This window comes from Amblyraja radiata, chromosome 14 (assembly GCF_010909765.2).
Source record: "Amblyraja radiata isolate CabotCenter1 chromosome 14, sAmbRad1.1.pri, whole genome shotgun sequence".
Classification (NCBI taxonomy): domain Eukaryota; kingdom Metazoa; phylum Chordata; class Chondrichthyes; order Rajiformes; family Rajidae; genus Amblyraja; species Amblyraja radiata.
Window position 1 is genome coordinate 11,391,725 of NC_045969.1, and position 26,798 is coordinate 11,418,522.

The 26,798-nt window shown below is 43.4% G+C and overlaps 2 protein-coding genes across 2 annotated transcripts in view; both read left to right on the forward strand.

Annotated features, from left to right (window-relative positions):
• LOC116980360 (interferon-induced GTP-binding protein Mx3-like) overlaps window positions 1–26,798 on the forward strand; it is a 281,647-nt gene that overhangs the window by 119,423 nt on the left and 135,426 nt on the right. Inside the window, exons 5-8 of the mRNA XM_033032513.1 lie at window positions 22,285–22,470; window positions 22,750–22,942; window positions 24,077–24,214; window positions 25,522–25,676. Of these exons, the coding sequence (XP_032888404.1) occupies window positions 22,285–22,470; window positions 22,750–22,942; window positions 24,077–24,214; window positions 25,522–25,676 (672 nt within the window). The remainder of the gene's footprint in view (window positions 1–22,284; window positions 22,471–22,749; window positions 22,943–24,076; window positions 24,215–25,521; window positions 25,677–26,798) is intronic.
• Window positions 1–26,798, forward strand: part of LOC116980363 (interferon-induced GTP-binding protein Mx3-like) — a 445,599-nt gene that overhangs the window by 104,692 nt on the left and 314,109 nt on the right. The gene's annotated exons all lie outside the window — the stretch shown is intronic.

The window sequence follows — 26,798 nt, forward strand, 5'->3', positions numbered from 1 at the left end:
ACTAGTATGGTTGGGGGGAGGGACTCAAATTGGGAAAGCTAGCAGTTAGTGTGTGAGACAGGAGGCAGAGAATGGTAGCACTCTGACCCAAAATGTAGTGGAGAGAGAAGAAAAAGACAATAAACAGAGAATAAGAGAGGGTGGGTTTCTTAAATGTGTATATTTTAATGCTAGGAGCATTGTAAGAAAGGTGGATGAACTTAGAGCCTGGATTGACACCTGGAAGTATGATGTTGTGGCGATCAGTGAAACATGGTTGCAGGAGGGCTGTGATTGGAAACTAAATATTCCAGGATTTTGTTGCTTCAGGTGTGATAGAATTGGAGGGGCAAGAGGTGGAGGTGTTGCATTGCTTATCAGGGAAGATATTACAGCAGTGCTTTGGCAGGATTGATTAGAGGGCTCGTCTAGGGAGGCTATTTGGGTGGAACTGAGAAATGGGAAAGGGGTAGCAACACTTATAGTGGTGTATTATAGACCGCCAAATGGGGAGCGAGAATTGGAAGAGCAAATATGTAAGGAGATTGCAGATATTAGTAGTAAGCACAAGGTAGTGATTGTGGGAGATTTCAATTTTCCACACATAGACTGGGAAACACATTCTGTAAATGGGCTGGATGGGTTGGAGTTTGTAAAATGTGTGCAGGATAGTTTTTTGCAGCAATACATAGAAGTACCTACTAGAGAAGGGGCGGTGCTGGACCTCCTGTTAGGAAATGAGACGGTCAGGTGGCAGAGGTATGCGTTGGGGAACATTTCGGGACCAGTGATCATAATACCATTAGTTTCAATATAATTATGGAGAGGGTCAGAACTGGACCTAGGGTTGAGATTTTTGATTGGAGAAAGGCTAACTTTGATGAGATGCGAAAGGATTTAAAAGGAGTGAATTGGGACATTTTGTTTTATGGGAAGGATGTAGAAGAGAAATGGAAGACATTTTAAGGGGAAATTTTAAGAGTACAGAATCTTTATGTCCCTGTTCGGTTGAAAGGAAATAGTAAAAATCGGAAAGAGCCATGATTTTCAAGAGAAATTGGACACTTGGTTCGGAAAAAGAGAGAGATCTACAATAATTATAGGCAGCATGGAGTGAATGAGGTGCTAGAGGAGTATAAAGAATGTAAAAAGAATCTTAAGAAAGAAATTAGAAAAGCTAAAAGAAGATATGAGGTTGCTTTGGCAGTAAATCCAAAGGGTTTCTACAGCTATATTAATAGCAAAAGGATAACGAGGGATAAAATTGGTCCATTCGGGAGTCAGAGTGGACAGCTATCTGCAGAGCCAAAAGAGATGGGGGAGATATTGAACAATTTCTTTTCTTCGGTATTCACCAAGGAGAAGGATATTGAATTATGTGAGGTAAGGGAAACAAGTAGGGTAGCTATGGAAACTATGAGATTCAAAGAAGAGGAAGTACTGACACTTTTGAGAAATATAAAAGTGGATAAGTCTCCAGGTCCGGGCAGGATATTCCCTAGGACATTGAGGGAAGATAGTGTAGAAATAGCAGGGGCTATGACAGAAATATTTCAAATGTCATTAGAAACGGGAATAGTGCCGGAGGATTGGCGTACTGCGCATGTTGTTCCATTGTTTAAAAAGGGGTCTAAGAGCAAACCTAGCAATTATAGACCTGTTAGTTTGACGTCAGTGGTGGGCAAATTAATGGAAAGGATACTTAGAGATGATATACATAAGCATCTGGATAAACAGGGTCTGATTAGGAACAGTCAACATGGATTTGTGCCTGGAAGGTCATGTTTGACTAATCTTCTTGAATTTTTTTAAGAGGTTACTCGGGAAATTGATGAGGATAAAGCAGTGGATGTTGTATATATGGACTTCAGTAAGGCCTTTGACAAGGTTCCTCATGGAAGGTTGGTTAAGAAGGTTCAATGGTTGGGTATTAATGGCGGAGTAGCAAGATGGATTCAACAGTGGCTGAATGGGAGATGCCAGAGAGTAATGGTGGATGGTTGTTTGTCAGGTTGGAGGCCAGTGACTAGTGGGGTGCCACAGGGATCTGTGTTGGGTCCACTGTTGTTTGTCATGTACATCAATGATCTGGATGATGGTGTGGTAAATAGGATTAGTAAGTATGCAGATGATACTAAGATAGGTGGGGTTGTGGATAATGAAGTAGATTTTCAAAGTCTACAGAGAGATTTATGCCAGTTGGAAGAGTGGGCTGAAAGATGGCAGATGGAGTTTAATGCTGATAAGTGTGAGGTGCTACATCTTGGCAGGACAAATCAAAATAGGACGTACATGGTAAATGGTAGGGAATTGAAGAATGCAGGTGAACAGAGGGATCTGGGAATAACTGTGCACAGTTCCCTGAAAGTGGAATCTCATGTAGATAGGGTGGTAAAGAAAGCTTTTGGTGTGCTGGCCTTTATAAATCAGAGCATTGAGTATAGAAGTTGGGATGTAATGTTAAATTTGTACAAGGCATTGGTGAGGCCAATTCTGGAGTAAGGTGTACAATTTTGGTCGCCTAATTATAGGAAGGATGTCAACAAAATAGAGAGAGTACAGAGGAGATTTACTAGAATGTTGCCTGGGTTTCAGCAACTAAGTTACAGAGAAAGGTTGAACAAGTTAGGGCTTTATTCTTTGGAGCGCAGAAGGTTAAGGGGGGACTTGATAGAGGTCTTTAAAATGATGAGAGGGATAGACAGAGTTGACGTGGATAAGCTTTCCCCACTGAGAGTAGGGAAGCTTCAAACAAGGGGACATGACTTGAGAATTAAGGGACAGAAGTTTAGGGGTAACATGAGGGGGAACTTCTTTACTCAGAGAGTGGTGGCTGTGTGAAATGAGCTTCCAGTGAAGGTGGTGGAGGCAGGTTCGTTTTTATCATTTAAAAATAAATTGGATAGTTATATGGACGGGAAAGGAATGGAGGGTTATGGTCTGAGCGCAGGTATATGGGACTAGGGGAGAATACGTGTTCGGCACGGACTAGAAGGATCGAGATGGCCTGTTTCCGTGCTGTAATTGTTATATGGTTATATGGTTATATGATGTTCTGCACATGGGCTGAAGGGCCAGGATGGAACTCGGGTCTCTGGCGCTGCAAGGCAGCAACTCTACCGCTTCTTCCCGCATCCCAAAGCAGTGCGGGTTGGTAGGTTCGGTGGCCACTGTAAGTTAACCCCAGTGTATTGGGGAGTGGATCAAAAAGTTGGATACTATAAAAATCGTTGAACAAGTGATCAATGGTCAACCACGTAACAGCGGGCTGAATCAAAGATCCTTTAGCGGAGCAAGATAGACCACTCCTGCTAAATGCAATGGGCTGATGTGTAGTATGCAACGGAGCTGAATGTGGGCCTTATTTTCATCCATTTCCGTAACCGGATCCGACCCCACCCGACCCGGCTCACAGTGTAATCAATGTTGCGGGGGAACAGTTTTGTTATTAAATTAAAATTCTGAAAACGAGGAGAAGATTTTTACCAAATAACTTTTATTGTTACGAGGATGTTTCCGTAACCGGCTTCCGTCTCCGCACTATTATCCAATGGGATCTTTGGTGCGGAGACGGAAGCCGGTTACGGAAATGGGGCCTTAAATTACCCATGAGTCTGCCCATGACCGTACTACGTCTTTTTCGTCAAGTGGACTATCTTGCTCGCTATAGGATCTTTGGGCTGAATGGCCTGTTTCCATCTTCCTGCATGTTTCTAATGGTTCAAATGACCTTTAGGCATCTGTTGTAGAAAGAAAGTGGGAGGGGCGGGGTGGGAGTGCCAGTTCAGTCAGGGCAAAGTTGTCTATCATCAGCTCTTGGGTCTGGCCAAGATGCCCTTTCATTGTCGAACACATCCCTCTCTTCTGAGGGTTTATGCCCAGGAAATCCTCGAGAGGGGGCGTTTGGTGTGTAGGAAGGAACTGTAGTTGCTGGTTTGCACCGAAGATAGACACAAAATGCTGTAGTAACTCAGCGGGACAGGCAGTGTTGTGGTTTTCCGATGCTCAAATGAATTCAGATCACGTGGAGAATTCTTCAAGAAGTTCAAACTTTATTTGCAAATAAAGGCTACTACTTTTCCACACATCAAATCACGTGGAGCTTTCTCCCGCGCTCTCCCCAAGACAAAGGATCGTTGCTTCTTATACCATTTTCAAATCAGCATGCCCCACCCCTGTTACATTTCCATATCCAATCATTTGCTAACATTCCCTTATTTCCAGCCAATCACTCGCTTCCTCTTATGCCCTTCTTACCAGTACTTTTCCACAATAACCACAGTCATAAGTCACATGACTCCCCTTTATGGCCCCTTGCTAGCCTCGTGGCTTCTTCCTTTCTTTGCCATGTGCGTGTAACTCCTTTGTACAGATTTCATTCCAACAAAGTGAAACTCACAAAAAATAGATACTTCCCAGAACCCACTTCTCAAAATACTAAAGATAAAGTGATTACACAATTTGTATATACAAGACATTGCTCCAATTAAACCTATACATCTTGGGAAATAATGTAACTTCTCAAACTACAGATCCAAACACAAAGATCTAATGTAAAATAAAAATACCATATATATTTCCCTAATTAAAGGACAATATATATATCCCAGATGATCTTCTTTATAAATCATATTTAAACTAACATTATCTTACATTACACACTTTAAAATAGGAATTCACTCTCTTTGCAAACCCACATCTCCTATAGCCAGGATCATAAAACTGTCCCAGGTGACAAACGATAATTGTCTCTTGGCTATCTTACACTTCCCTCCCCCTTGTAGGGATCCCCCTTCTTTAGGGAGAGACATTCCATGGGGCCTCTTTACGACCTTGCATTCACACTGACAACATTATTCAAAGATTGGTACATTTCTAGACCACCATTCTTTCTCAACATCTTAGTCCCCTCAGTTTGTATAAACAAAATAAATTCAACATACAAAGGTCACATACCCTCCACCCAACATGAGCCAATGGTAAATGCTGAGCCCCTTGTATTACAGAATGTCTCCTGAGAAAAAGCATGTGGTCTGTGACTGACCAAATGGCCTGTAACCTGAGAACGGCCACACTTCTTAAACAACTTTCAAATACAGATTATATAAGATACATTTAATACAGAAAATAATATCTACTATAGCAGCATCTCTGGAGAGGAGGAATGGGTGACGGTTTGGGTCGAGACCCTTCTTCAGACCGTCTCGGACCAGTGGGCAGTGCAGGTGGTCGAGTGCATCTTGGACAGGAAGAGTCATGTTTTAATTTTACTTTTCTAAATACTCTGCTGGAAATTGTTTTCTCATTGCATGTGTGGAACTAAACCTCTATTTTTTTAACAAAACAAAAGGCAGTTTCTTCCTGAAGCAAAAACATAGGAACATGTTTTACAACATGCTGGATGAACTCAAGGGGCTCAGGCTGGTCTTGTAAAGGCTAGAAGGGTGGTCAACGTTTCGGGTCCTGCCTGCTTGTTTGTTCAGATTCCAGCTTCTGACGCGTTTCCTGAAATCAGAAAAGCCTGGTTAACTTTCGCTTTCGTTTATCGCGAACATTGCAAACATGTGACCAAAGATCTCCGTTATAGGATCTTTGCGTGTGACGGCAACTTTAGTTTCGGCTTCCTGAGTTGACCTTTGGTCTCCGTCACTCGGCGCCGAATTCATTGGCTCATTCTCGTTACGAAAGCGACCCGCAAAGGTATTTAAGAACGCGTTGGGTTCCGAGCGCTTTAAAAAAAGTTAAAGTGTCCGTTTAGCTTCTTCACATACAGGTACGTGCTTATAGCAACTGCGTAGATTCTATGGGATATATAGGTATGTGTGGGTGTATTGCAAATTCATAATCTTTTGCCATAATATTTGCCATCTTGCTATATATGAATATATATATATATATATATATATATATGTATAAATATTATTGCTTCCCCCTTGCCATTCCTTCTCTCCAGAGATGTTGCCTGTCCCGCTGAGTCACTTCACTTTGTGTTTACCTTCGATTTAAACCAGCAACTGCAGTTGTTTCCTAACTATATATATATTTCCTACCAGAAAATGAATATATTTATATATCTTTTTATTTGGGAAGGGCTGGGCGTCTTGGGGTCGCTGCCAATTAAAGACGTCATGTCCAAAACCCACACTCTGCTCGTTCTCTTTCTTCAAAATTCTCAATCTATCCATTGCTTTAGTGAAAAACCCCTCTGGGCTAGTATTGTTAGGTATATAGGTACAACATTGTTCTCCAAACAAAACACATACACCCCCTTATTCTGATCTTATTTACACCATTCTTAGAGTCACTAATGTCTCCAAAAATCTCACTTATTATCTTGTTAAAGCTCTGCTCTTCCCTCACTTCTTTGTCCTCCTGTTCACTTACCTCAGGGCTATTATCGAGTCATACCTGTGGGACAGCCCTCATGTACGGATTGAGATGGTACCAGGTAGATCAACCTTCCACCTGAACAGCGGTGGGTGATCCGGAAAGCTAATGCATACACCGTGTCTTTAGGTTTAAAGGATCCTTCCTCCTGGTTCACCTTCAACTGCTTTTGCGTTGTCTGTGCATAAATAGACTTGTGCATCATAATTAACTGTTGCATACACTGCTTACATTTAACCTCTAACTGTTCCAAACTCGGTCCCTTATTGGGACTTCTCCATTGACTCACCTGCATGGGTCAGCCAGTAAGCATCTCATGTGGAGTTATGTGGGTTATTTGGTTAGTTTGCATGCAACAACTCATCAGTGCCAATGGCAGGGCATCGATCCAATTCAACTTTGTAGTTACACAAATCTTATTTCTCTTAGCCTTCAATGTGCCATTTATTTTTTCTACCATGCCCTGTGACTACAGATGATACACACACCCAAATCTTTGTTTTACTCTAAAGACTGTAGCACCAGCTTGACTACTCACTGAATGAAAACCAATACGTTATCATTATGATTTCTGTAGGCCCACCAAACCTTGAGATTACCTCATTCGTCAGAAACATTATTACAGTTCTTGCATCTAAATCTTTGGACAGTACTGCCTCCACACACCTGCTCAATCACTACTAGCATATACCTTTTTCCTCTTACCCTCTTTATTATGTCCACATAGTCGATCACCAGGTGCCTAAATGGCCCTTCAGGCACAGGAATGTGATCTATAGGCATTGTTATTCCCTTTCTGACATTGTCATACTCTTGTTTAGATCACATACCTCATATTGGGATGAAACATGGTCCACCGACACCTTCAAGTAAAGTGACCAAAACCCATACTTTTTACCCTCCTTATAACTTCCCCCCTTGTGCAATAATCTAACCCATGTACTTCTGTCATAAGAATGGTCAGCAATGGTGTAGGTACTATCAATAATCCTTCAGTATCCACATGCCCTTTAAGTTCTGCTTAGATTACCTTACCTTGCATTTGAATTATGTCCTCTGTGGGGTCCAGATCCAAACTTACCTCAGGCGTAGTAATACCTGAACATCCTCCAGATGTTGTTCTGGCTGCATTATCTGCACCTTGATTTCCCTTTCTAATCATGCTCTTAAAACCCTAATTTCTGCCAACTGAGCTGAGCAAGTTTACAGGTAAACTTCCAATTTAATTACCTTAAATTCTAATTCATCCTGTCGCAACTTGCAGACTTGCTATTATGATCCCTTTAACCAGAAACATCCACAAACAAGACCCTTGTCATTTTCATTCAACGACTCTGACTGTAAAACATTCCTCAGACTTGTGTGTCCTACTTCCTTCATTATTTTTCTTAATGACTTCACAATTTTAACAGACTCTCCAATCTAGTCTAAACTATATTCTGCCATTCCCAAAATCATCACCATCTGTCCTACTGTCTGAGGGTTAGGAGCTTTAATTATTGCTTCAATTTGATCCTGTGCTACAGCTTTCACTTCTTTGGATACTACGTGCTGAATATTCTACCTGCTGCTGACAAAACAGCCACCTCTTCCTGGATACTTTATGACCTCCTATGCCAGCTTTTCCAAGAAATTAAAATGTCTCACTCACATTGCTTCTTACTTGTGGAACAAACCAATAAATCATCCACATACTGTTTCAAATACTTTCTCAGGGTACACCATATAATCATATAACAATTACAGTACGGAAACAGACCATCTCAGCCCCTCTAGTCCATGCCGAACACTCACTCTCACCTAGTCCCATCTACCTGCACTCAGACCATAACCCTCCATTCTTTTCCTGTCCATACACCTATCCAATTTATTTTAAATGATGAAATCAAACCTGCCTCCACCACTTCCATTGGAAGCTCATTCCACACAGCTACCACTCTCTGAGTAAATGAGTTCCCCCTCATTCTACCCCATAAATGTCTGTCCCTTAATTCTCAAATCATGTCCTCTTGTTTGAATCCTCCCCACTCCCAATGGAAACGCTTATCCACCTTAGGCTGTCTATCCCTCTCATCATTTTAAATACCTTTATCAAGTCCCCCTTAACCTTCTGCGTTCCAACGAATAAACCTAACTTATTCAACCTTTCTCTGTAACTTAGTTGCTGCAACCCAGGCAACATTCTAGTAATTCTCCTCTGTACTCTCTCTATTTTGTTCACAGCTTTTCTATAATTTGGCGACCAAAATTGTACGCAATACTCCAGAATCGGCCTCACCAATGCCTTGTACAATTTTAACATTACCTCCCAACTACTATACTCATTGCTCTGATCTAATAAGGCCAGCACACCAAAAGCTTTCTTCGCCACCCTATCCATGTGAGATTCCATCTTCAGGGAACTATACATAGTTATTCCTAGATCCCTCTGTTCAACTGCATTTCTCAATTCACTACCATTTACCATGTACGTCCTAGTTTGATTTTGTCCTGCCAAGATGTAGCACCTCACACTTATCAGCATTAAACTCCATCTGCCATCTCTTAGCTCACTATTCCAAATGGCCCAAATCTCTCTGTAGACTTTGAAAATCTGCTTCATTATCCACAACACCACATATCTTAGTATCATCAGCATTTTTACTAATTCAATTTACCACACCATCATCCAGATCATTGATACATATTATAAACTACTGTGGACCCAACACAGATCCCTGAGGCACCCCACTAATCACCCGCCTCTAACCTGACAAACAATCATCCACCATTACTCTCTGGCATCTCTGGTGCACCTTCCAGATCTACCTTTAACATCTGATTTAAAAACATGAGGCACGTATTTAAATCCCTGCGGCATCCTAGCCATGTGGATTCAACATTTCTTCTTAATGCTCCTATCATAGCTATGTTCACCACTATCTTAATATAATTATTATTTCCTGATTACCATACCTGTTCACATCCCCAATATACCCTATCCATTACCTGCCTCTATACTAGCCTTCCTTGACCTCCTTCTTGAGATCCCTCCCTCCCTTAGGGACCTCAGTCCTGTCAGGGCTCATGTCCAGATTTATTTCACTCGTAATAGGGCATTTGAGGAAACGATCTCCCAAAGATATTATTATTGGCATGGGATTATCTGGCCCTTGTTTGCCTCTGTCATAGGACTCTGTGTGTCGGTGCATCACTTATTTCAGTTTTTCAGGGCAAGTCTGTTGTTATTGACAACATTGTCTTTCCTTTTTTATGCTCTTTCTTTGCAGCTCTTCATGTTACAGTTGCAGCACTTTTCTCTGCAACTCGTCCTGCAGGTCTGCAAGTCTTTTTCTTATCTTTGCAATATTTCTCGACCACATGGACCAAATGATTGCTGAACCGGGGGTGGGACATAGATGACAATCCCACCACGTCCCCCAATCTAGTATTCTGATTTGAGGAGGCATGACATCCACCTCAGTGGTTCAGAATATAGTGTTCATTCTAGTAAAGTGTTCATTAACTGGTTGCCTTTTATTTCTTGTTCAGTTTCGAGTCTCCACTCTTTCAGCTTGTTTTCCAGATAGGCTGCTGGATTCTCTGTCTCCCCCAGTGGATCTCCCCTTAGTGCCTTGGGGTCCACTTTGAGTGGGAAACAGTGTCTGAGGGCCTGCCATACCCTCTGCCTGGCTATGTCAAACGGCGTGCCATTGATCATTGCATTATCCACCGCATTTTTATAGAAGCCATCTTCAGGAATTGTGTCAGTTTAGTGATTCTTATTACTTTCACCAGCTCACATCGCTGTTTAATAATTCCTATTACTTTCATCAACTCCCATCGCCAATAAACATCCCACGTTCTCCTCCTCCAAAGCCCCAATCCATTTTCCTGCCCCATCATAACATTTTGGGCAAGGTATTTTTAGCCCTCTTGCATTCTGGGTACCCCAAAGGATACTTTGTGTCTGTCCTGTTCTTTTCTTTTTAAAGCAGTATCGTCAATTTATCCCTCAATTACTATTCCTCTTCTTCTATCACCACATCTTCCCACTTTAATCCTTTTGGTGTGCCTTCCTTCTCATTGTAAACTCAATTTCCTACATCTCAGATTTTCTAGCTTCCTTTGCAGATTCATCCACTTTCCTTTTAAAATCTTCCACTGACTTCTCCAGATTTATTACTTTCACACCTGTCGTCTCCTACTTCTATTGTCTCCTCACTGCCTGCTTTCCCTTGTCTCTAAACTACTTAAGTACATCTAATTCCTTCCCTCTCCTCCTTTTCCACTTATCTGTGGAATATAATTCATAACTGACACTTCCCTTATCACACATTTAGCTTGACATTTCCTTTCTTTCTCCTCATTTCTCAATGCTTTCTTTAGACACAGTGAATGTTTTGCTGAACTGCAGTTATCTTACTTATTGTATGATCTTTCTTTGTGCACTTTATCAATTGTTTGTATCTTAAAAACAGGTAAAATACAACAGATTAAAGTAAACCATATAAACTTTCACTTTTTCTGTCAAACAGGGGTGTTCAAAGGTGTTTTATTCCAGAAATATCCAGTAGTTTTAGCATCATACCCTTTTAATTCATGTTTAACCCATTGTTTGCCAGCTTCCCTTTTCGCCTCCTGGGCCCCATTGATGTATTACCCTTCTCCAAACAGAATGTTTATCTAAACAAACCATAAACACTGATTGTTTTTTCAGCAATTAACTTATTTCCAATTTTTTCAAACCATTCTCCATATTAGTTCCAAATTCCAATTCCTAGTTTAAAATACATACGAGTAACAATTTTCCAAATTAACTCACTGAAAAGAAATATAAAAGAAACATCAGAAAAACAAACAAACTACATTTTCCAACTTTCCCCTTTTCAATTAAGAGAAAAGAAGGCAATATACATCCCTTACAGCAAAGTAGTTATGCACCAATTCACCTCCCCTGCTTCGTTTCTTAAAGGACATTCACACCTCCCCTTATAACATATGACTTCTAACACACGAAGAACCCAACACAACACATATATGAACTTCTGAATTCATTCAAAAAACGTTTTTTTCACACACTCACATTCATTTCATTCTTACTTCAAAGAAATTAAGCAGTTATCTACACATTTTAATCTTCTCAATGCTTCTTTGAGCTCTTTTTCTCAGCTCTGTCTTTCTCTCCTAGCCCTTAACATTTCACACTTTTACACTACCCCTGATTTCACGTAAATACATAACATCCTGTCTGATCAAATCCCCTTTTCTCCACAAGGAATGACTGCCACAGGATAACTGCCACATGTGGACACTGGCTCCTTCTCATCATCCCAACCTGTAATTTCTCCTTCTATCTCTACTGTTCCCCTTACCATGGGACACTGTTTAACACCGTCCGGGTTCAGGTAGGGAGGGGGAGACTCATGGTCTCTCAAGCTTGGATATAAGGTCGATTTTCTAACCGGGTTTTTCTGACTCTCATTCTGCCATTCTGTTTTCTCACCTTCTTCCTTAGTCTTCTTTACCTCCTAGTATATTTTCTTCAACCTTTCTCCTTCTACTCTGAACAGTTTAATTACCTCTAACTCCTTTTCTCTCTTCTTTTTCCGTGTTTCTGATTTATCTTCAGACATATAATTCTTGATTAATATTTCCATCTCATCACACAAATTTATATCGAAAGTACCTTCCTTGGGCCATTTTGTCACTAATTTCTCCGTCCTTGTTTCCCATTTCTCAGAATGTTTTATAATGTCCTCTTTAGATACAGGGAACGTTTTACTTAACAATTCGACTGCAGTTACCTTACTCATCGTAAAAAAAATTCCCAGACGTCATCAATCAACCCAGTCGTAATCCTTACTTCTGTTCCATCCTTTTTCTATATTATTTTATTTTATTATTTTTATTATTTTCATTTTAATATTTTTTATTATTTTTCATTTTATTATTTTTTATTATTTTTCATTTTATTATTTTGTATTTTATTTATTTTTATTTAATTTTATTTTTTTTATGCTTTCCTACACACGTGGACCCCGCCCCTCTTTCTCAACGGTCTAATCCACACATTTCAACGCGAATCTCGTCCCCTTACCAACGATCTAATCCGCTCGTTTCTCCTTGGATCTCGGCCACTTCTCAACGATCTAATCCACTCTTTTCTCCTTGGATCTCGCCCCCTTCTCAACGATCTAATCCACTCATGCCTTAGGATCTTTCCTTACCTAGGCAAGCCTGCATTCTTCTCAACAGGTGGCCTCTGTATAGTCTTATATACATTCTGTACAAAATACTATTTAGCTTAACTATTTTCTACTTACCCTATTGCGCGGACTTCTCGAGCAATCCCCCACGTCTCCTAGACAATTAGTGCCAGATTCTTGGGCCGGAGAGACCTTCTGACTATGTAGGCACTTCTGTGTCCTCAATGGCTTTCCATGTAAGGTTATTTTCCAAATAAAGCGGAAAAACGCCAATTTTTTGTTTTGGGTGGCCACCCTGTTGCCTGTTTGTCTTAGAAAGCCAATTCGAAGCACCCTAAACTTTTTGTCTTTTAATCGATAGTCTCTTACCGACCCTGCTCGCTGCGCCAATTATGTTGTGGTTTTCCGATGCTCAAATGAATTCAGATCACGTGGAGAATTCTTCAAGAAGTTCAAACTTTATTTGCAAATAAAGGCTACTACTTTTCCACACATCAAATCACGTGGAGCTTTCTCTCGCGCTCTCTCTAAGACAATGGATCGTTGCTTCTTATATCATTTTCAAATCAGCATGCCCCACCCCTGTTACATTTCCATATCCAATCATTTGCTAACATTCCCTTATTTCCAGCCAATCACTCGCTTCCTCTTATGCCCTTCTCCAGTACTTTTCCACAATAACCACAGTCATAAGTCACATGACGCCCCTTTATGGCCCCTTGCTGGCCTCGTGGCTTCTTCCTTTCTTTGCCATGTGCGTGTAACTCCTTTGTTCAGATTTCATTCCAAGAAAGTGAAACTCAAAAGAATAGATACTTCCCAGAACCCACTTCTCAAAATACTAAAGATAAAGTGATTACACAATTTGTATATACAAGACATTGCTCCAATTAAACCTATACATCTTGGGAAATAATGTAACTTCTCAAACTACAGATCCAAACACAAAGATCTAATGTAAAATAAAAATACCATATATATTTCCCTAATTAAAGGACAATATATATATCCCAGATGAACTTCTTTATAAATCATATTTAAACTAACATTATCTTACGTTACACACTTTAAAATAGGAATTCACTCTCTTTGCAAACACACATCTCCTATAGCCAGGATCATAAAACTGTCCCAGGTGACAAACGATAATTGTCTCTTGGCTATCTTACACTTCCCTCCCCCTCCTTGTAGGGATCCCCCTTCTTTAGGGAGAGACATTCCATGGAGCCTCTTTACGACCTTGCATTCACACTGACAATATTATTCAAAGATTGGTACATTTCTAGACCACCATTCTTTCTCAACATCTTAGTCCCCTCAGTTTGTATAAACAAAATAAATTCAACATACAAAGGTCACATACCCTCCACCCAACATGAGCTAATGGTAAATGCTGAGCCCCTTGTATCTATGATCCAGTGACCTTTCGTGAAATCACCCTATAACCAAAGGTACACAAAAATGCTGGAGAAACTCAGAGGGTGCAGCAGCATCTATGGAGCGAAGGAAATAGGTGACGTTTCGGGCCGAAACCCTTCTTCAGACTGATAGGGGGTGGGGGGGAGAAGGGAAAACCTTCGATTTTCCAGCATCTGCAGTTCCTTCTTGAACACTAATAACCAAAGATCTTAGAGCAGAGCAAGATGGGTTACTCTCACGCAAACGTGTAGTACGCTCATGGGCGGATTCATGGATGATTATAGGACCCATTATAGGACCCATTCCGGCCAAAGATCGGATCGGGAGAGGGAGTGCGCGGCCCGGGGCAGCGGGGAGAGGGGGTGTGGGGCCCGGGGCAGCGGGTAGAGGGGGTGCGCGGCCCGGGGAGAGGGAGTGAGCGGCCCGGGGCTCTAAGATCTTTGCTAATAACCAATTTCGGATATAGCAGATTCGCATTCAGTTTACTTTTCCTATTTGTTTTATTTAAGTTACTGCCATTCCACGGTGCTTTGGAGACCTTGCTCAGGCAGGTCTTGGAAAGGCTGAAGGGTGGTCAAAGTTTCGGGTCCTGCCTGCTTGTTTGTTCAGATTCCAGCTTCTGACTTGCGTTTCCCGAAACCTGGTTAACTTTCGATTTTGTTTATCGCGAACATTGCAAACGTGTGACGGCAACTTTAGTTTCGGCTTCCTGAGTTGGTCTCCGTGGAGACCACGGCTGTAAGATCTTTGGTCTCCGTCACTCGGCGCCGAATTCATTGGTTCATTCTCGTTACAAAAGCGACCCGCAAGGGTATTTAAGAACGTAGGTACACAAAAATGCTGGAGAAACTCAGCGGGTGCAGCAGCATCTATGGAGCGAAGGAAATAGGTAACGTTTCGGGCCGAAACCCTTCTTCAGACTGATAGGGGGTGGCAGGGAGAGGGAAGGAAACAAAGGAGGAGGAGGAGCCCGAGGGCTGGGGGATGGGAGGAGACAGCTCGAGGGCTAAGGAAGGGGAGGAGACAGCAAGGGTTAACAAAAATGGGAGAATTCAATGTCACTTGCATATTCTACAGTAATTTGCAGCAGCCAAGTAATGTACCGTTGAACTAATGTACAATGAATCTTTGGGACGGAAACCCAACGGTCAAGGCTAAACTATGCAAACTTCACATTGACAACACCAGAGGTCAGGATCAAACCCATGTCACTGGTGTTCTGAATCTGCAGCAATAACTGCTGTGCTGCCACACCACGCAATAACATGATATTACAACATGGCATACAACACAACATTGCGTGTTCTTCAAAGATAGACACAAAGTGCTGGAATAACTCAGTGGATCAGGCAGCATCTCTGACATCAACAGAGAAGCTGCCTGACCCATTGAGTTATCTTAAATAAGTGATAGGAGCAGAATTGGGCTGTTTGGCCCACCCAGTCTACTCTATCATTCAATCATGGCTGATCCATCTTTCCCTCTTAACCACATTCTCCTCCCTTCTCCCCATAACCCCTGACACCAGCACTTTGTGTCCATCCTCTCTACACTATGCGTTCTTCATCAGTGACAACCATTTAAACTTTGAAATAGTTGGTTTATATTTAATCTATTGACTTTGATCCTTACAATAACTCCAACTGATAATCACATGATCATATCTTTGTAATTGAAAAAAACTGAATCAAAAAACTAATAATTTCCACAGATTAACTGCAAAATGACAACGAACTCCGTAAGAAAGAAAGCAAAGCAACACCGAACGGGAAAACCCTATTCATCCAGAGGAATTCAGGAAGAATTCCAGGTACCTTCATGTCCAATAAACACAATGGACATCAAATTTTGCACCTCTTCTCTCCTTATACTACAGCTTTTTATCTCCTATTCGTCTCCGGCCTTTGTCCAATCTTGTGCCCCTCACCTCAACTCTATCCATCTATCACTTGTCTGAAGGAGGGTCTTAACCCAAAACGTCACCCATTCCTTCTATCCAGAGATGCTGCCTGTCCCGCTGAGTTGCTCCAGCATTTTGTGTGTCTTTGGTTTAAACCAGCATCTGCAGTTCCATCCTATATCACTTGCCTGACGTTGTCCTCTCTTCCAGATGTTACACCGCTACTACAATCCATCTGTAGTAGGGTCCCAACCCGAAACATGACCCATTCATGCCTGATCCGCTGAGTTACTCCAGCACTTTGCATCTTTCTTTTCCAGAGTAATATCATTTTGTCTCCTTTCACCTCCTCCTGCTTCCTGAACTTGGAAGGTGAAAGATGAAAAACTGGGAAACAAATGTGAGATTTTTGTGTTCAGAAGGTCATACATGATAGGAGCAGAATTAGGCCATTCGGCCCATCAAGTCCACTCTGCCATTCAACCATGGCTGATCTATTTCTCCCTCCTAACCCCATTCTCCTGCCTTCTCCCCATAACCCCTGATACCCGTGCTAATCAAGTGTTCTGAACACTGACAAATGCTTTCAAATTATAGCGTAGGGGTAACGCCCGGTTCAGAAGTGACCGTACCGACACTCGCAGTAGGGTGAACTCGCCGTGATATGTTTTACGTAAAGTGACCAGAAAGTCTATGGGGAAAAAAAGCCCTTTGACCCAATGTGGCCATGCTAATCAAGTTGGCATTCTGGGTTAGTCTCATTTAGCCCGTATCCCTCAAAACCCTTCCTTTCCACAAATCTGCCCAAATGACTTGAAAGTTGTTAATGTATCTGCCTCTTGCTTTCTATGGCAGCTCATTCCTAATAGAGACTAACAACCAAGTGAAAACGTTGCCCCTGAGGTATCTATTACTAAATCTCTGTTCTTGACCGCTTTTGGCCGTCTGTGCTGCGATTTCCGAGAGAACGCCGCCACCTATGGCCGTCATTTTTGGCCACCTCGATCAGAGCCCACGTCCGCCTTCCTGGACCAGAGTATTTTTCCCATCAATGAAAAATCAGAGAGAAATTAATGTTTAAAAAAAATTCACCATTCTCTCTGCTGCCCCTGCTGGAGGGAGGGAGGGAGAGGGACTATAAAACCAGGAAGTGGTGTGCCTCAATTAGTCTCTGCAAGATGGAGCTCTGTCAATTAGTCTCTGTCATTCTGAGCTCTGAATGACACTGAACAAATGTCTACATCACTGTGAGTACCCTTAATGTGGTTTGAAAATGAATATATGGTTAGTTTGAAGTAAAAAGCACTGCCTGCAAATAGTTGTTTGGGTTTGGGTTGAAGTAAAAAGGCACTCTCTCTCTCTCCCACTCCCTCTCCCTCTCCCTCTCCCTCTCCCTCTCCCTCTCCCCCTCCCCCTCTCCCCCCCCCCCTCCCCCCCCCCCTCCCCCCCTCTCTCTCCCTCTCCCTCTCCCTCCCTCCCTCTCCCTCTCCCTCTCCCTCTCCCTCTCCCTCTCCCTCTCCATCTCCCTCTCCCTCTCCCTCTCCCTCTCCCTCTCCCTCTCCCTCTCCCTCTCCCTCTCCCTCTCTCTCCTCCTCTCTCTCTCCTCCCCTCTCTCTCCTCCTCCCTCTCTCCTCCTCCCTCTCACCTCCTCCCTCTCTCCTCCTCTCTCTCTCCTCCTCTCTCTCTCCTCCTCTCTCTCTCCTCTCCTCTCTCCTCTCCTCTCTCCTCCTCTCGCCCCCCTCTCCTCCTCTCGCCCCCCTCTCCTCTCTCCCCCTCTGCAAGGGATGAAGCCAAGGGTCACATCTCTCTGAGCTCTGAATACCACTGAACAAATGTCTACACAACTGTGAGTACCCTTAATGTGGTTTGAAAATGAAAATATGGTTTGTTTGAAGTAAAAAGGCACTGCCTGCAAATGGTTGTTTGGGTGCTTTGGCTTGAAGTTGAAAGGCACTACTTACTGCAAATGGTGGCTTGGGTGCTTTAACTTGAAGTTGAAAGGCACTACTTACTGCAAATGGTGGCTTGGGAGCTTTGGCTTGCAATTGAAAGGCACTACTTACTGCAAATGGTGGCTTGGGTGTTTTGCTTGAAGTTGGAAAGCACTACTTACTGCACACGATGGCTTGGGTGCTTTGGCTTGAGGTTGAAAGGCACTACTTACTGCAAATGGCGGCATGTAGTTGAAAGGCACTACTTACTGTAAATGGTGGCTTGGGTGCTTTGTCTTGAAGTTGAAAGGAACTACTTACTGCAAATGATGGCGGGTGATTTGGCTTGAAGTTGAAAGGCACTTCTTACTGCAAATGGTGGCTTGGATGCTTTAGCTTGAAGTTGAAAGGCACTACTTACTGCAAATGGTGGCTTGGGTGCTTTGGCTTGAAGTTGAAAGGCACTACTTACTGCAAATGGCGGCATGAAGTTGAAAGGCACTACTTACTGTAAATGGTGGCTTGGGTGCTTTGTCTTGAAGTTGAAAGGAACTACTTACTGCAAATGATGGCGGGTGATTTGGCTTGAAGTTGAAAGGCACTTCTTACTGCAAATGGTGGCTTGGATGCTTTGGCTTGAAGTTGAAAGGCACTGCTTACTGCAAATGGTGGCTTGGATGCTTTGGCTTGAAGTTGAAAGGCACTGCTTACTGCAAATGGTGGCAGGTAGTTGAAAGGCACTACTTACTGCAAATGGTGGCTTGGGTGCTTTGGCTTGCAGTTGAAAGGCACTACTGCAAATGCACTTACTTCCGGTTTGCACTGTATATTGATTTTAGATAAAACGCTACCACTTACGGCTGTGATCTTTGGCCATCTTCCTCAGCCCCTCTCCGCTGAGCAGGTGCAGAGAATTCTTCCCATCAATGAAAAATAAAAGTGTTATTAGTGTTTAAAAAATGTCTCTCCTGTCAATCACGCCCTGAAAGCCACACCTTTTCCGGTGGGACGGGGAGGGGTTATAAAACCCGGAAGTGTGGGTGTGGCTCAGTCACTGCATGATGGGGGATGGAGAGGTCATGACTCTGTCTGAGCTGTGAATCAACTGAACACTCTGAATGTCTACTGAACTGTGAGTTTGATGTTTTGTGTGGTTTTATGGTGGTTTCACCCTGCATGAAATGCCACCCCCCCCGCTCAGCCCAGCCGCCACCCCTCTTGCTCAGCCCTGCCACCCCCCCCCGCTCAGCCCCGCCACCCCCCCGCTCAGACCCGCCATCACCCCCCCCGCTCAGACCCACCACTCCCCCCGCTAAGACCTCCCCCCCCCGCTCAGCCCCGCACAGCCCCGCCGCCACCCCCCCTCTCATGCCACCCCCCCTTTTTAAAAAGCTTCGTACGGGCCTGAAATGGTATGAAGCTGCATTTGAATTTGGCGGCCTTGCATCCTGCTTGAAGTGGTATGAAACTGCACTGAATTTGGTGGCCTTGCACCCTGCTGAAAGTGGTATGAAACTGCACTTGAATTTGGTGGCCTTTGATCCAGCTTGAAGTGGTATGAAACGGCACTTGAATTCGGTGGCCTTGCACCCTGCTTGAAGTGGTTGGAAACTGCACTTGAATTTGGTGGCATTGCACCCTGCTCATAGTGGTAAGAAACTGCACTTAAATTTGGTGGCCTTGCAACCTGCTTGAAATGGTAAGAACATGGATTTGAATTTGGTGGCCTTGCACCCTGCTTGAAATGGAATTTGAAGGAATAGTCATGAGTCAACTGCCAGCCCACCAGCCGTGAGTGAGCTGCCAGCAGATCAGGCTTGAGGGACTGAGCTGCCACCCCAAGAACCCATACCAGCACTCCAGAAAGCCCCCCCACTGGCCCCCAATATTGGAATTGGTGGAGAGGTGGAATATTTCATCGGGGGACCAGCCCTCCCGTGTGAACATGTGACCCAACGGGTCCCACTTAGTCTAGTACGCAATAAATGTCTCGATTGTAATCATGTATTGTCTTTACACTGACTGGTTAGCACGCAACAAAAGCTTTTCACTGTGCCTCAGTACATGTGACAATAAACTGAACTGTACCACCCTGTCTACTTGATCCGCCACTTTCAGCGAACCTGTACTCTGAGGTCTCTTATGTTCTACAACACTCTCCAGGGTTCTGCTATCCAAATTGTTAATGGGGATAACAGACCAGGGTGGACTCAGCGCGGATCTCAATGACATTCTTCTGATCACAGGCTTCCAATCAGTAAAACAATCCTCCACAAATACACTATGACACCTTCCTCCAAATCCATTTTGAATCCAATTGGCGAGCTCACCTTGGATTCCATGTGATCTAACCAGCCAGATTAGCCTACCATGTGGGGCACATCTATCACATGTGTACATGGATCCCGCCCCAGATGCGGGCATCAAATAATGTGTGCACATGGATCCCGCCCCTTCGATTACGCCACCCGGAGCACTGGCCCCTAGTTACGGGCACTCACAAACGGCGCACCTACGGACCATTGCCTTGGCTCTGTCCTGAAGGCGGTGGCTCAAATATCATACTCACTCGTCCCCCGCCCACTGACAACCCCGATCCCGACAGTGAAGCCCAGACACAGAAGGTGCGCGGTTTTGCCGACGGCTTTGCGCAGGATGCGGTACAGCCAGAACTCGGTGCTTGGCTCCACCATTGCGGCCGCCTGCGCAGGCCTCCGTGCGTCCTTGTATCACCACGCCTCCGGAGGAGGGCGATGGGCGTCTTTTTCAGCAAGCATCTGTGCCCAGGATGAGGTTTTCTATACCAGGTCATCGGAGATATCCTCATTCTTTAGGGAATGGGAGTTCCCCCCCTTCCATTTTAGATGAGGCTCTCATTAGGGTCTCCTCTATATCCCGCAGCTGCACTCTTGCTCCCCCTCTCCCCATTCATAACAAGGGCAGAGTCCCCCTTGTCCTCACATTCCACAACATCAGCATCGCATGCAGCTCCAGAAAATCCTCCGACATTTTCGCCACAAAATCCAATGGGATCTCTCTCCTGGACACATTTTCCCATCTCCACCCCTTTCTGTTTTCTGCAGAGACAGTTCCCTCCACAACTCCCTGGTCAATTCATCCCTTCCCACCCAAACCACCACCTCACCAGGTACTTTCTCCAGCAACCGCAGGAGATGCAACACCTGTCCCTTTATCTTCCCGCTCGACTCCATCTAAGGACCCCAACAGTCTTTTCAGGTGAGGTAGAGGTTCACTTGCACCTCCTCCAACCTCATCTACTGTATCCACTGTTGCACGTGTCAACTCCTGTATATCGGCGAGATCAAGCATAGGCTCGGCGATCGTTTCGCTAAACACCCCCGCTCAGTCCGCCTTAACCTTCCTGATCTCCCGGTTCCTCAGCACATTAACTCCCCCTCCCATTCCCAATCTGACCCTTCTGTCCTGGGCCTCCTCCATTGTCACAGTGAGGCTCAGCGCAAATTGGAGGAACAGCACCTCATATTTTGCTTGGGTAGCTCACACGCCAGCGGTATGAACATTGACTTTAACTTCAAATAGCCCTTGCTTTCCCTCTCTCGCTCCATCCGCTCCTCCTTCACAGTTCTCCTACCAGTCTAAAAGCCCTGTCCCACGGTGCAAGTTAATTCCAAGAGCTCTCCCGAGTTTGCCCCGATTCGATCTCGGAGATTTACGGAATGGCCACTTGTCAGTACTCTGGGCTCTCGTGGACATTTTTCAACGTGTTGAAAAATCTTCACGAGTCTTCCCGTGCTTACCTGCCGTTAGCGAATCTTCCCGAATACCTGTCATTAGCGTTATGAGCTGCTAAGAGACGTCCACCAAGCTCCGACGTACCCGCTACGTTCATTCTTCATGCTTACCACGAGTTTGAATTTTTTCAAACTCGGGAGAGCTCTTGGAATGAACTCGTACCGTGGGACAGGGCTTTTACTGTCTAAGACTACATTCTATCTCTGTCCCGCCCACTCCTCTGTCATCAGGGTCAAGGAAAGAGCGTTCACGTCACGGCCCTGTTTTCACCAACCTTTCCACCACCACAAGAAGCACGAGAAGCGCAAGACACCATTGTATGCAGATGCCGAGAAGTGGACTTCTTATCGTGTCCACACACAAGATTAGGTTGAACAACTTCTAATCCTGTGTGTGGACTCGAGAAGAAGAAGTGTGACGAAGGAGCTCAACCCGCAACGTCACCCATTCCTTTTCTCCAGAGACCTTGCCTGTCCTGCTGAGTTACTCCAGGATTTTGTGTCTCTCTTCGAAAGTCTGCAGCTAGTTAGGGATGGGCATTAAATGCTGGTCTTGCCAGAGATGTCTTCATCATTAAAAATGGGGGAATGAAATGTGGACTAGACTTGCTTGATGGTCGGTCAACATCAGCGATTGGATGTAGAGCTATGAAGTTGCTTTTTTTTTTTTATCTTAGGAGGTAAAGGAAATTACATATTTGGCACAGGCTAATCATCTTCCCATGGAGCATTTTTTACCAGCGGAAGTAGCCAATGGTCCTCACGACATTCCGGTCCATAATGGAGACTTTACAAACCCCACAAAGACTGGCTTGCAGAAGGATGTCTGGATGTCTGCATTTGGCGTGCCATCAGCACAAGCACAGAAAGAACAAAGAATTATTTCAGTGAAGGCAAGTGACTTTATTTTCTGAAAACTACAATGAGATCAAGTTTCCGATTCTGTTTCAGTTTAGTTTATTGTCATGTCCACCGAGGTACAGTGAAAATCTTTTTGTTGCATTGCATGCTAACCAGTCAGCACAAACACAATGCATGATGCAATCGAGTCATTCACAGCATATAGATACATGATTAGGGCGTTTAGTGCAAGGTAAAGCCAGCCAAGAGCGATCAAAGATTGCTCAGTTATGGAAGATGTCCTAACTCTCTTTCTCCTTCTCTCTCTCCAGGCAATGGATACCCCATTGTGCATTCATTTTGAGGAGGAGGTACGACCATGCATTGATCTCATTGATTCTCTGAGAGGATTTGGTGTGGATAAGGATCTCGGACTTCCAGCCATTGCAGTGATTGGTGACCAGAGCTCTGGGAAGAGCTCAGTGTTGGAGGCGCTCTCAGGAGTGGCCTTTCCCAGAGGGAGTGGTAAGAGACTGTTGGAGTCAATAATAAATTGTTTAGGAATTTATATTCCTTGGTGTTCAAAGGTAACACTGCAAAGGCACACAGAAAGTCTACCTCATCAAAACAGGCTTGGGCACCACAAGGTGGGAATGGTTATAAGCCATCTTCATTAAATTAGACACTAACAGGCCCATATTTTTGATACAACCCAAATCACCTGGCTTTTTACTATCATTTTATCTTTCCAAATATGAATGGTGATTTTCTTACACTACAAGCCTAATCTCTCCAACTGTTTTTATAATTTCCTCTAATATACTGTGGAAGTATCTTAATCACTTAATCATAATATTGGAGACTAGGTTTAGTTTAGCTTAGGGATACAGCACGGAAACAGACCCTTTGGCCCACTGAGTTCGGACGGAACAATGATCCCTGCACGTTAACACTATCCTACACACACTAGGGGAAGTTTACGTTTATACCAAGTCAAGAAACATATAAACCTGCACGTCTTTGGAAACCAAAGATCTCTGAGAAAACCCACACAAGTCATGGGGAGAACATGTAAACTCCGTCTAGACATACACCCGTAGTAAGTTTGAACTTGGGTGTCCGGCGTGTAAGGCAGTAGCTCTGCAGCTCCTTCCTACATAATGAAATTCTTAACTTGCTGCAGCTTAAGAGGCCCATTATTTCAGTAGCACACAAATAAATATACAATAAATGTTAATACAATTGTACAAGTACCATTATTTTCTATCATCGGATTAACTTATTCCTCTGTTAAGATGGTCTTTTAACACAGATAGTATGAGGAAAAACATATTCACCCAGAGTTGTGAACCTGTGGAATTCTCTGCCACAGAAGGCAGTGGAGTCCAATTCACTGGATGTTTTCAAGAGTAAGTTAGATATAGCTCTTAGGGCCAATGGAATCAAGGAGTATGGGGAGAAAACAGGAACGGGGTACTGATTGTGCATGATCATATTGAATGGCGATGCTGGCTCGAAGGGCCGAATGGCCCTTCTATGTTTCTATGAATAGATTGAAATCTGATTATTATTATTGGTTGCACTGGTTTGTTCTGACAATATCTCTCAAACACATTCTCTTCTATAATGACATATCTGGTAACGTTTTTATTGCGACAGGAATTGTAACAAGATGCCCACTTGAATTGAAGTTAAAAAATGTCAAAAAAGCAAATGTTTGGAAGGGGAAAATCAGATACAAGGATAAAACGATAACACTCAGTAGTGCAGCTGAGGTGGAACAAGAAATTCGCAAAGGTATGTTCCAAAGTATTGCTGTGTAAGACATGTTGTGAACCGATGATGAATGATGAATTGGGATTCAAATAAAACGCTGCAAAGATTTGTTTTGAAAGATTGCTAACAATTTCTTGCACTAAATGTAATCGCAACCAACTACTAACCATACATCAAAGTTGCTTTTTTTTAATACACATCTTCCTAAATGATGAAAATTTAAACCAACAATTTGAAAATTCATAATTTTGCTTTGGTTTATTAAATAAATTCTGGAGAAATTGTGCCCTTGATATGTGTCCCTTAGGAATGCAAGTAATTCCATCAAATGCATCTTCGAATGACTAATTTACACTTTGATTGTACTTGTAATCAAGTACTTAATATTAAACAACGGTTACAAAGAGCATATTTGACGTGCCTTATTGTGATTTTGATCCTACACTCGGCTAAATAAGTTTAGTTCAAATAAAACATCTAACCAAACACAATTAGGTTTATCACTAGAAGTGTACTGAAACATTTTATTTTGCCGGACAGTCCTGCAGCATATCACTGGTGCTCTGTGCTTGTTGAAGGTCACATTGTGAGCAATTTTGGCCACCATATCTGAGCAAGGATATGCTGGCCTTAGAGCGGGTCCAGATGAGGTTTACAAGAATGATCCCAGGAATGAGTGGATTGACTTATGATGAGCGTTTGATGGCCTTGTGGCCGTACTCGCAGGAGTTTAGAAGGATGAGGGGAGGGGGGGGTACACCTCACTGAAACGTACCGATTACTGAAAGGCTTGGGTAGAGTGGATGTGGAGAGGATGTTTCCACTAGTGGGCGTCTAGGACTAGATGGAAGAGCCTCAGAATTAAAGGACGTTCCTTGAGGAAGGAGATGAGGAGGAATTAATTTAGTCAGAGGATGGTAAATCTGGAATTCTTTGCCACAGAAGGCTGTGGAGGCCAAGTCAATGGATATTTGTAAAGCAGAGATAGATCATATTCTGGAATAGACCTGGTGCCAGGTTATGGGGTGAAGGCAGGAGAATGAGGTTCAGAGGGAGAGATAGATCAGCCATGATTGAATGGCGGAGTAGACTTGATGGGCCGAATGGCCTAATTCTGCTCCTATCAGTTATGACCTTATCCTGTCGGAATGTTTACATCGGTAAACCCGTAGCAAATTCATCCACACCAAAGAACTGGAACACAGTATCGCAGTAGAAGACTTCACCAGGGACCCTGGAACAAGCGAGTCTTCTGCTTGACCCTGCTGTCAACTTGAGGATGACAGAACATCTGACTTTGTATGTTTTCACTTCTTTTCTGTTTCAAGCCCAGGACAGTATTGCAGGGCAGGGAGTGGGAATCAGCCACGAACTAATCAGCCTCGAAGTTGAATCCACCAATGTCCCTGACCTGACTCTGATAGACCTGCCAGGTATCGCCCGAGTCGCCGTTGGTAACCAGCCCCAAGATATCGGAGACCAGGTAAGGGGAACGTATTTCTATCTGATGGCTTGAATTCACAATTTCTTGGGAAATGTCCCTGGGAAAATTATCTCATTGTTGTTTGTGGAATCTTCTATCCAAAATAAATACTAAATTTCCTATGCGACAAGTCTAATCTCGCCAACATATTTTTTTATTGCCTCTAAGGTATTTTGGAAGTGTCTTAAGGTTATGCAATATTGGACTTCCCTTTACATTTTGCACACTCACTGATCAACTTATCACACTGATCTTTTACTCCTAATCAAATTACCAATATATTGACATTATTTTTTTGTTAAGTTTTAGAGATACAGAGTGGAAACCGACCCTTCACCTCACCGAGTCCCCACCGAACAGCGATCCCCGCACATTAACATCTATCCCACACACTAGGGGCAACTTACACATACACCAAGCCAATTAACCTACATATCTGTACCTTTGAATTTTGGTTATTAATCCTGGCTATATTGGACCAGCTAGGACTTCAAAATGGGGTTAAGTTTCAGCGTTGCTGGGAGATTGGGTCAAATTGGAATTACTCTCTGCAGAGTTGGGACACGCTGCGAAGAGGTGCCAGAGTGTCTGGAGCTTAGATACAATTTGCAAGCAAAGAATGGGAAGCTCTGCAAACCCTGTCAATCTGGTGCAAAATGCATAGAATGGATTGGATGGCTGCAAACCAGACATACACCTTGTAAATAGTTGTAAATAATGTTGCAAAGTCTGACTTTGCCAAGTGTTGATTGGATGAGGTGTTGAGCCTTGTCTTCTGTAAATCAGGGTAAATGTTTCCATGTTGACTTCCTCTCTATGTCCGTTGTGAATTGGGTTAGGGAAATGCCTGTTATGTATGGGGTTAATCGATATCTGTAATTGGGTTAGTGAGAGATCACCCCCATGTGGTTTGGCCCCTCGAGGTCCCGGGACATATAAAAGTCTGCGATCATGAGGCTCAGCGTCGATCTTCTGGAAGATACAATGATACTTTTTGTCATTTGAACCTCATTGAGGTTCAAACGAAATTTGGTTTCTGCAGTCATACAAACAAGTAGAAGAACCAAGACACAACACAATTTACACAAACATCCATCACAGCAAATCTCCTCCTCGCTGTGA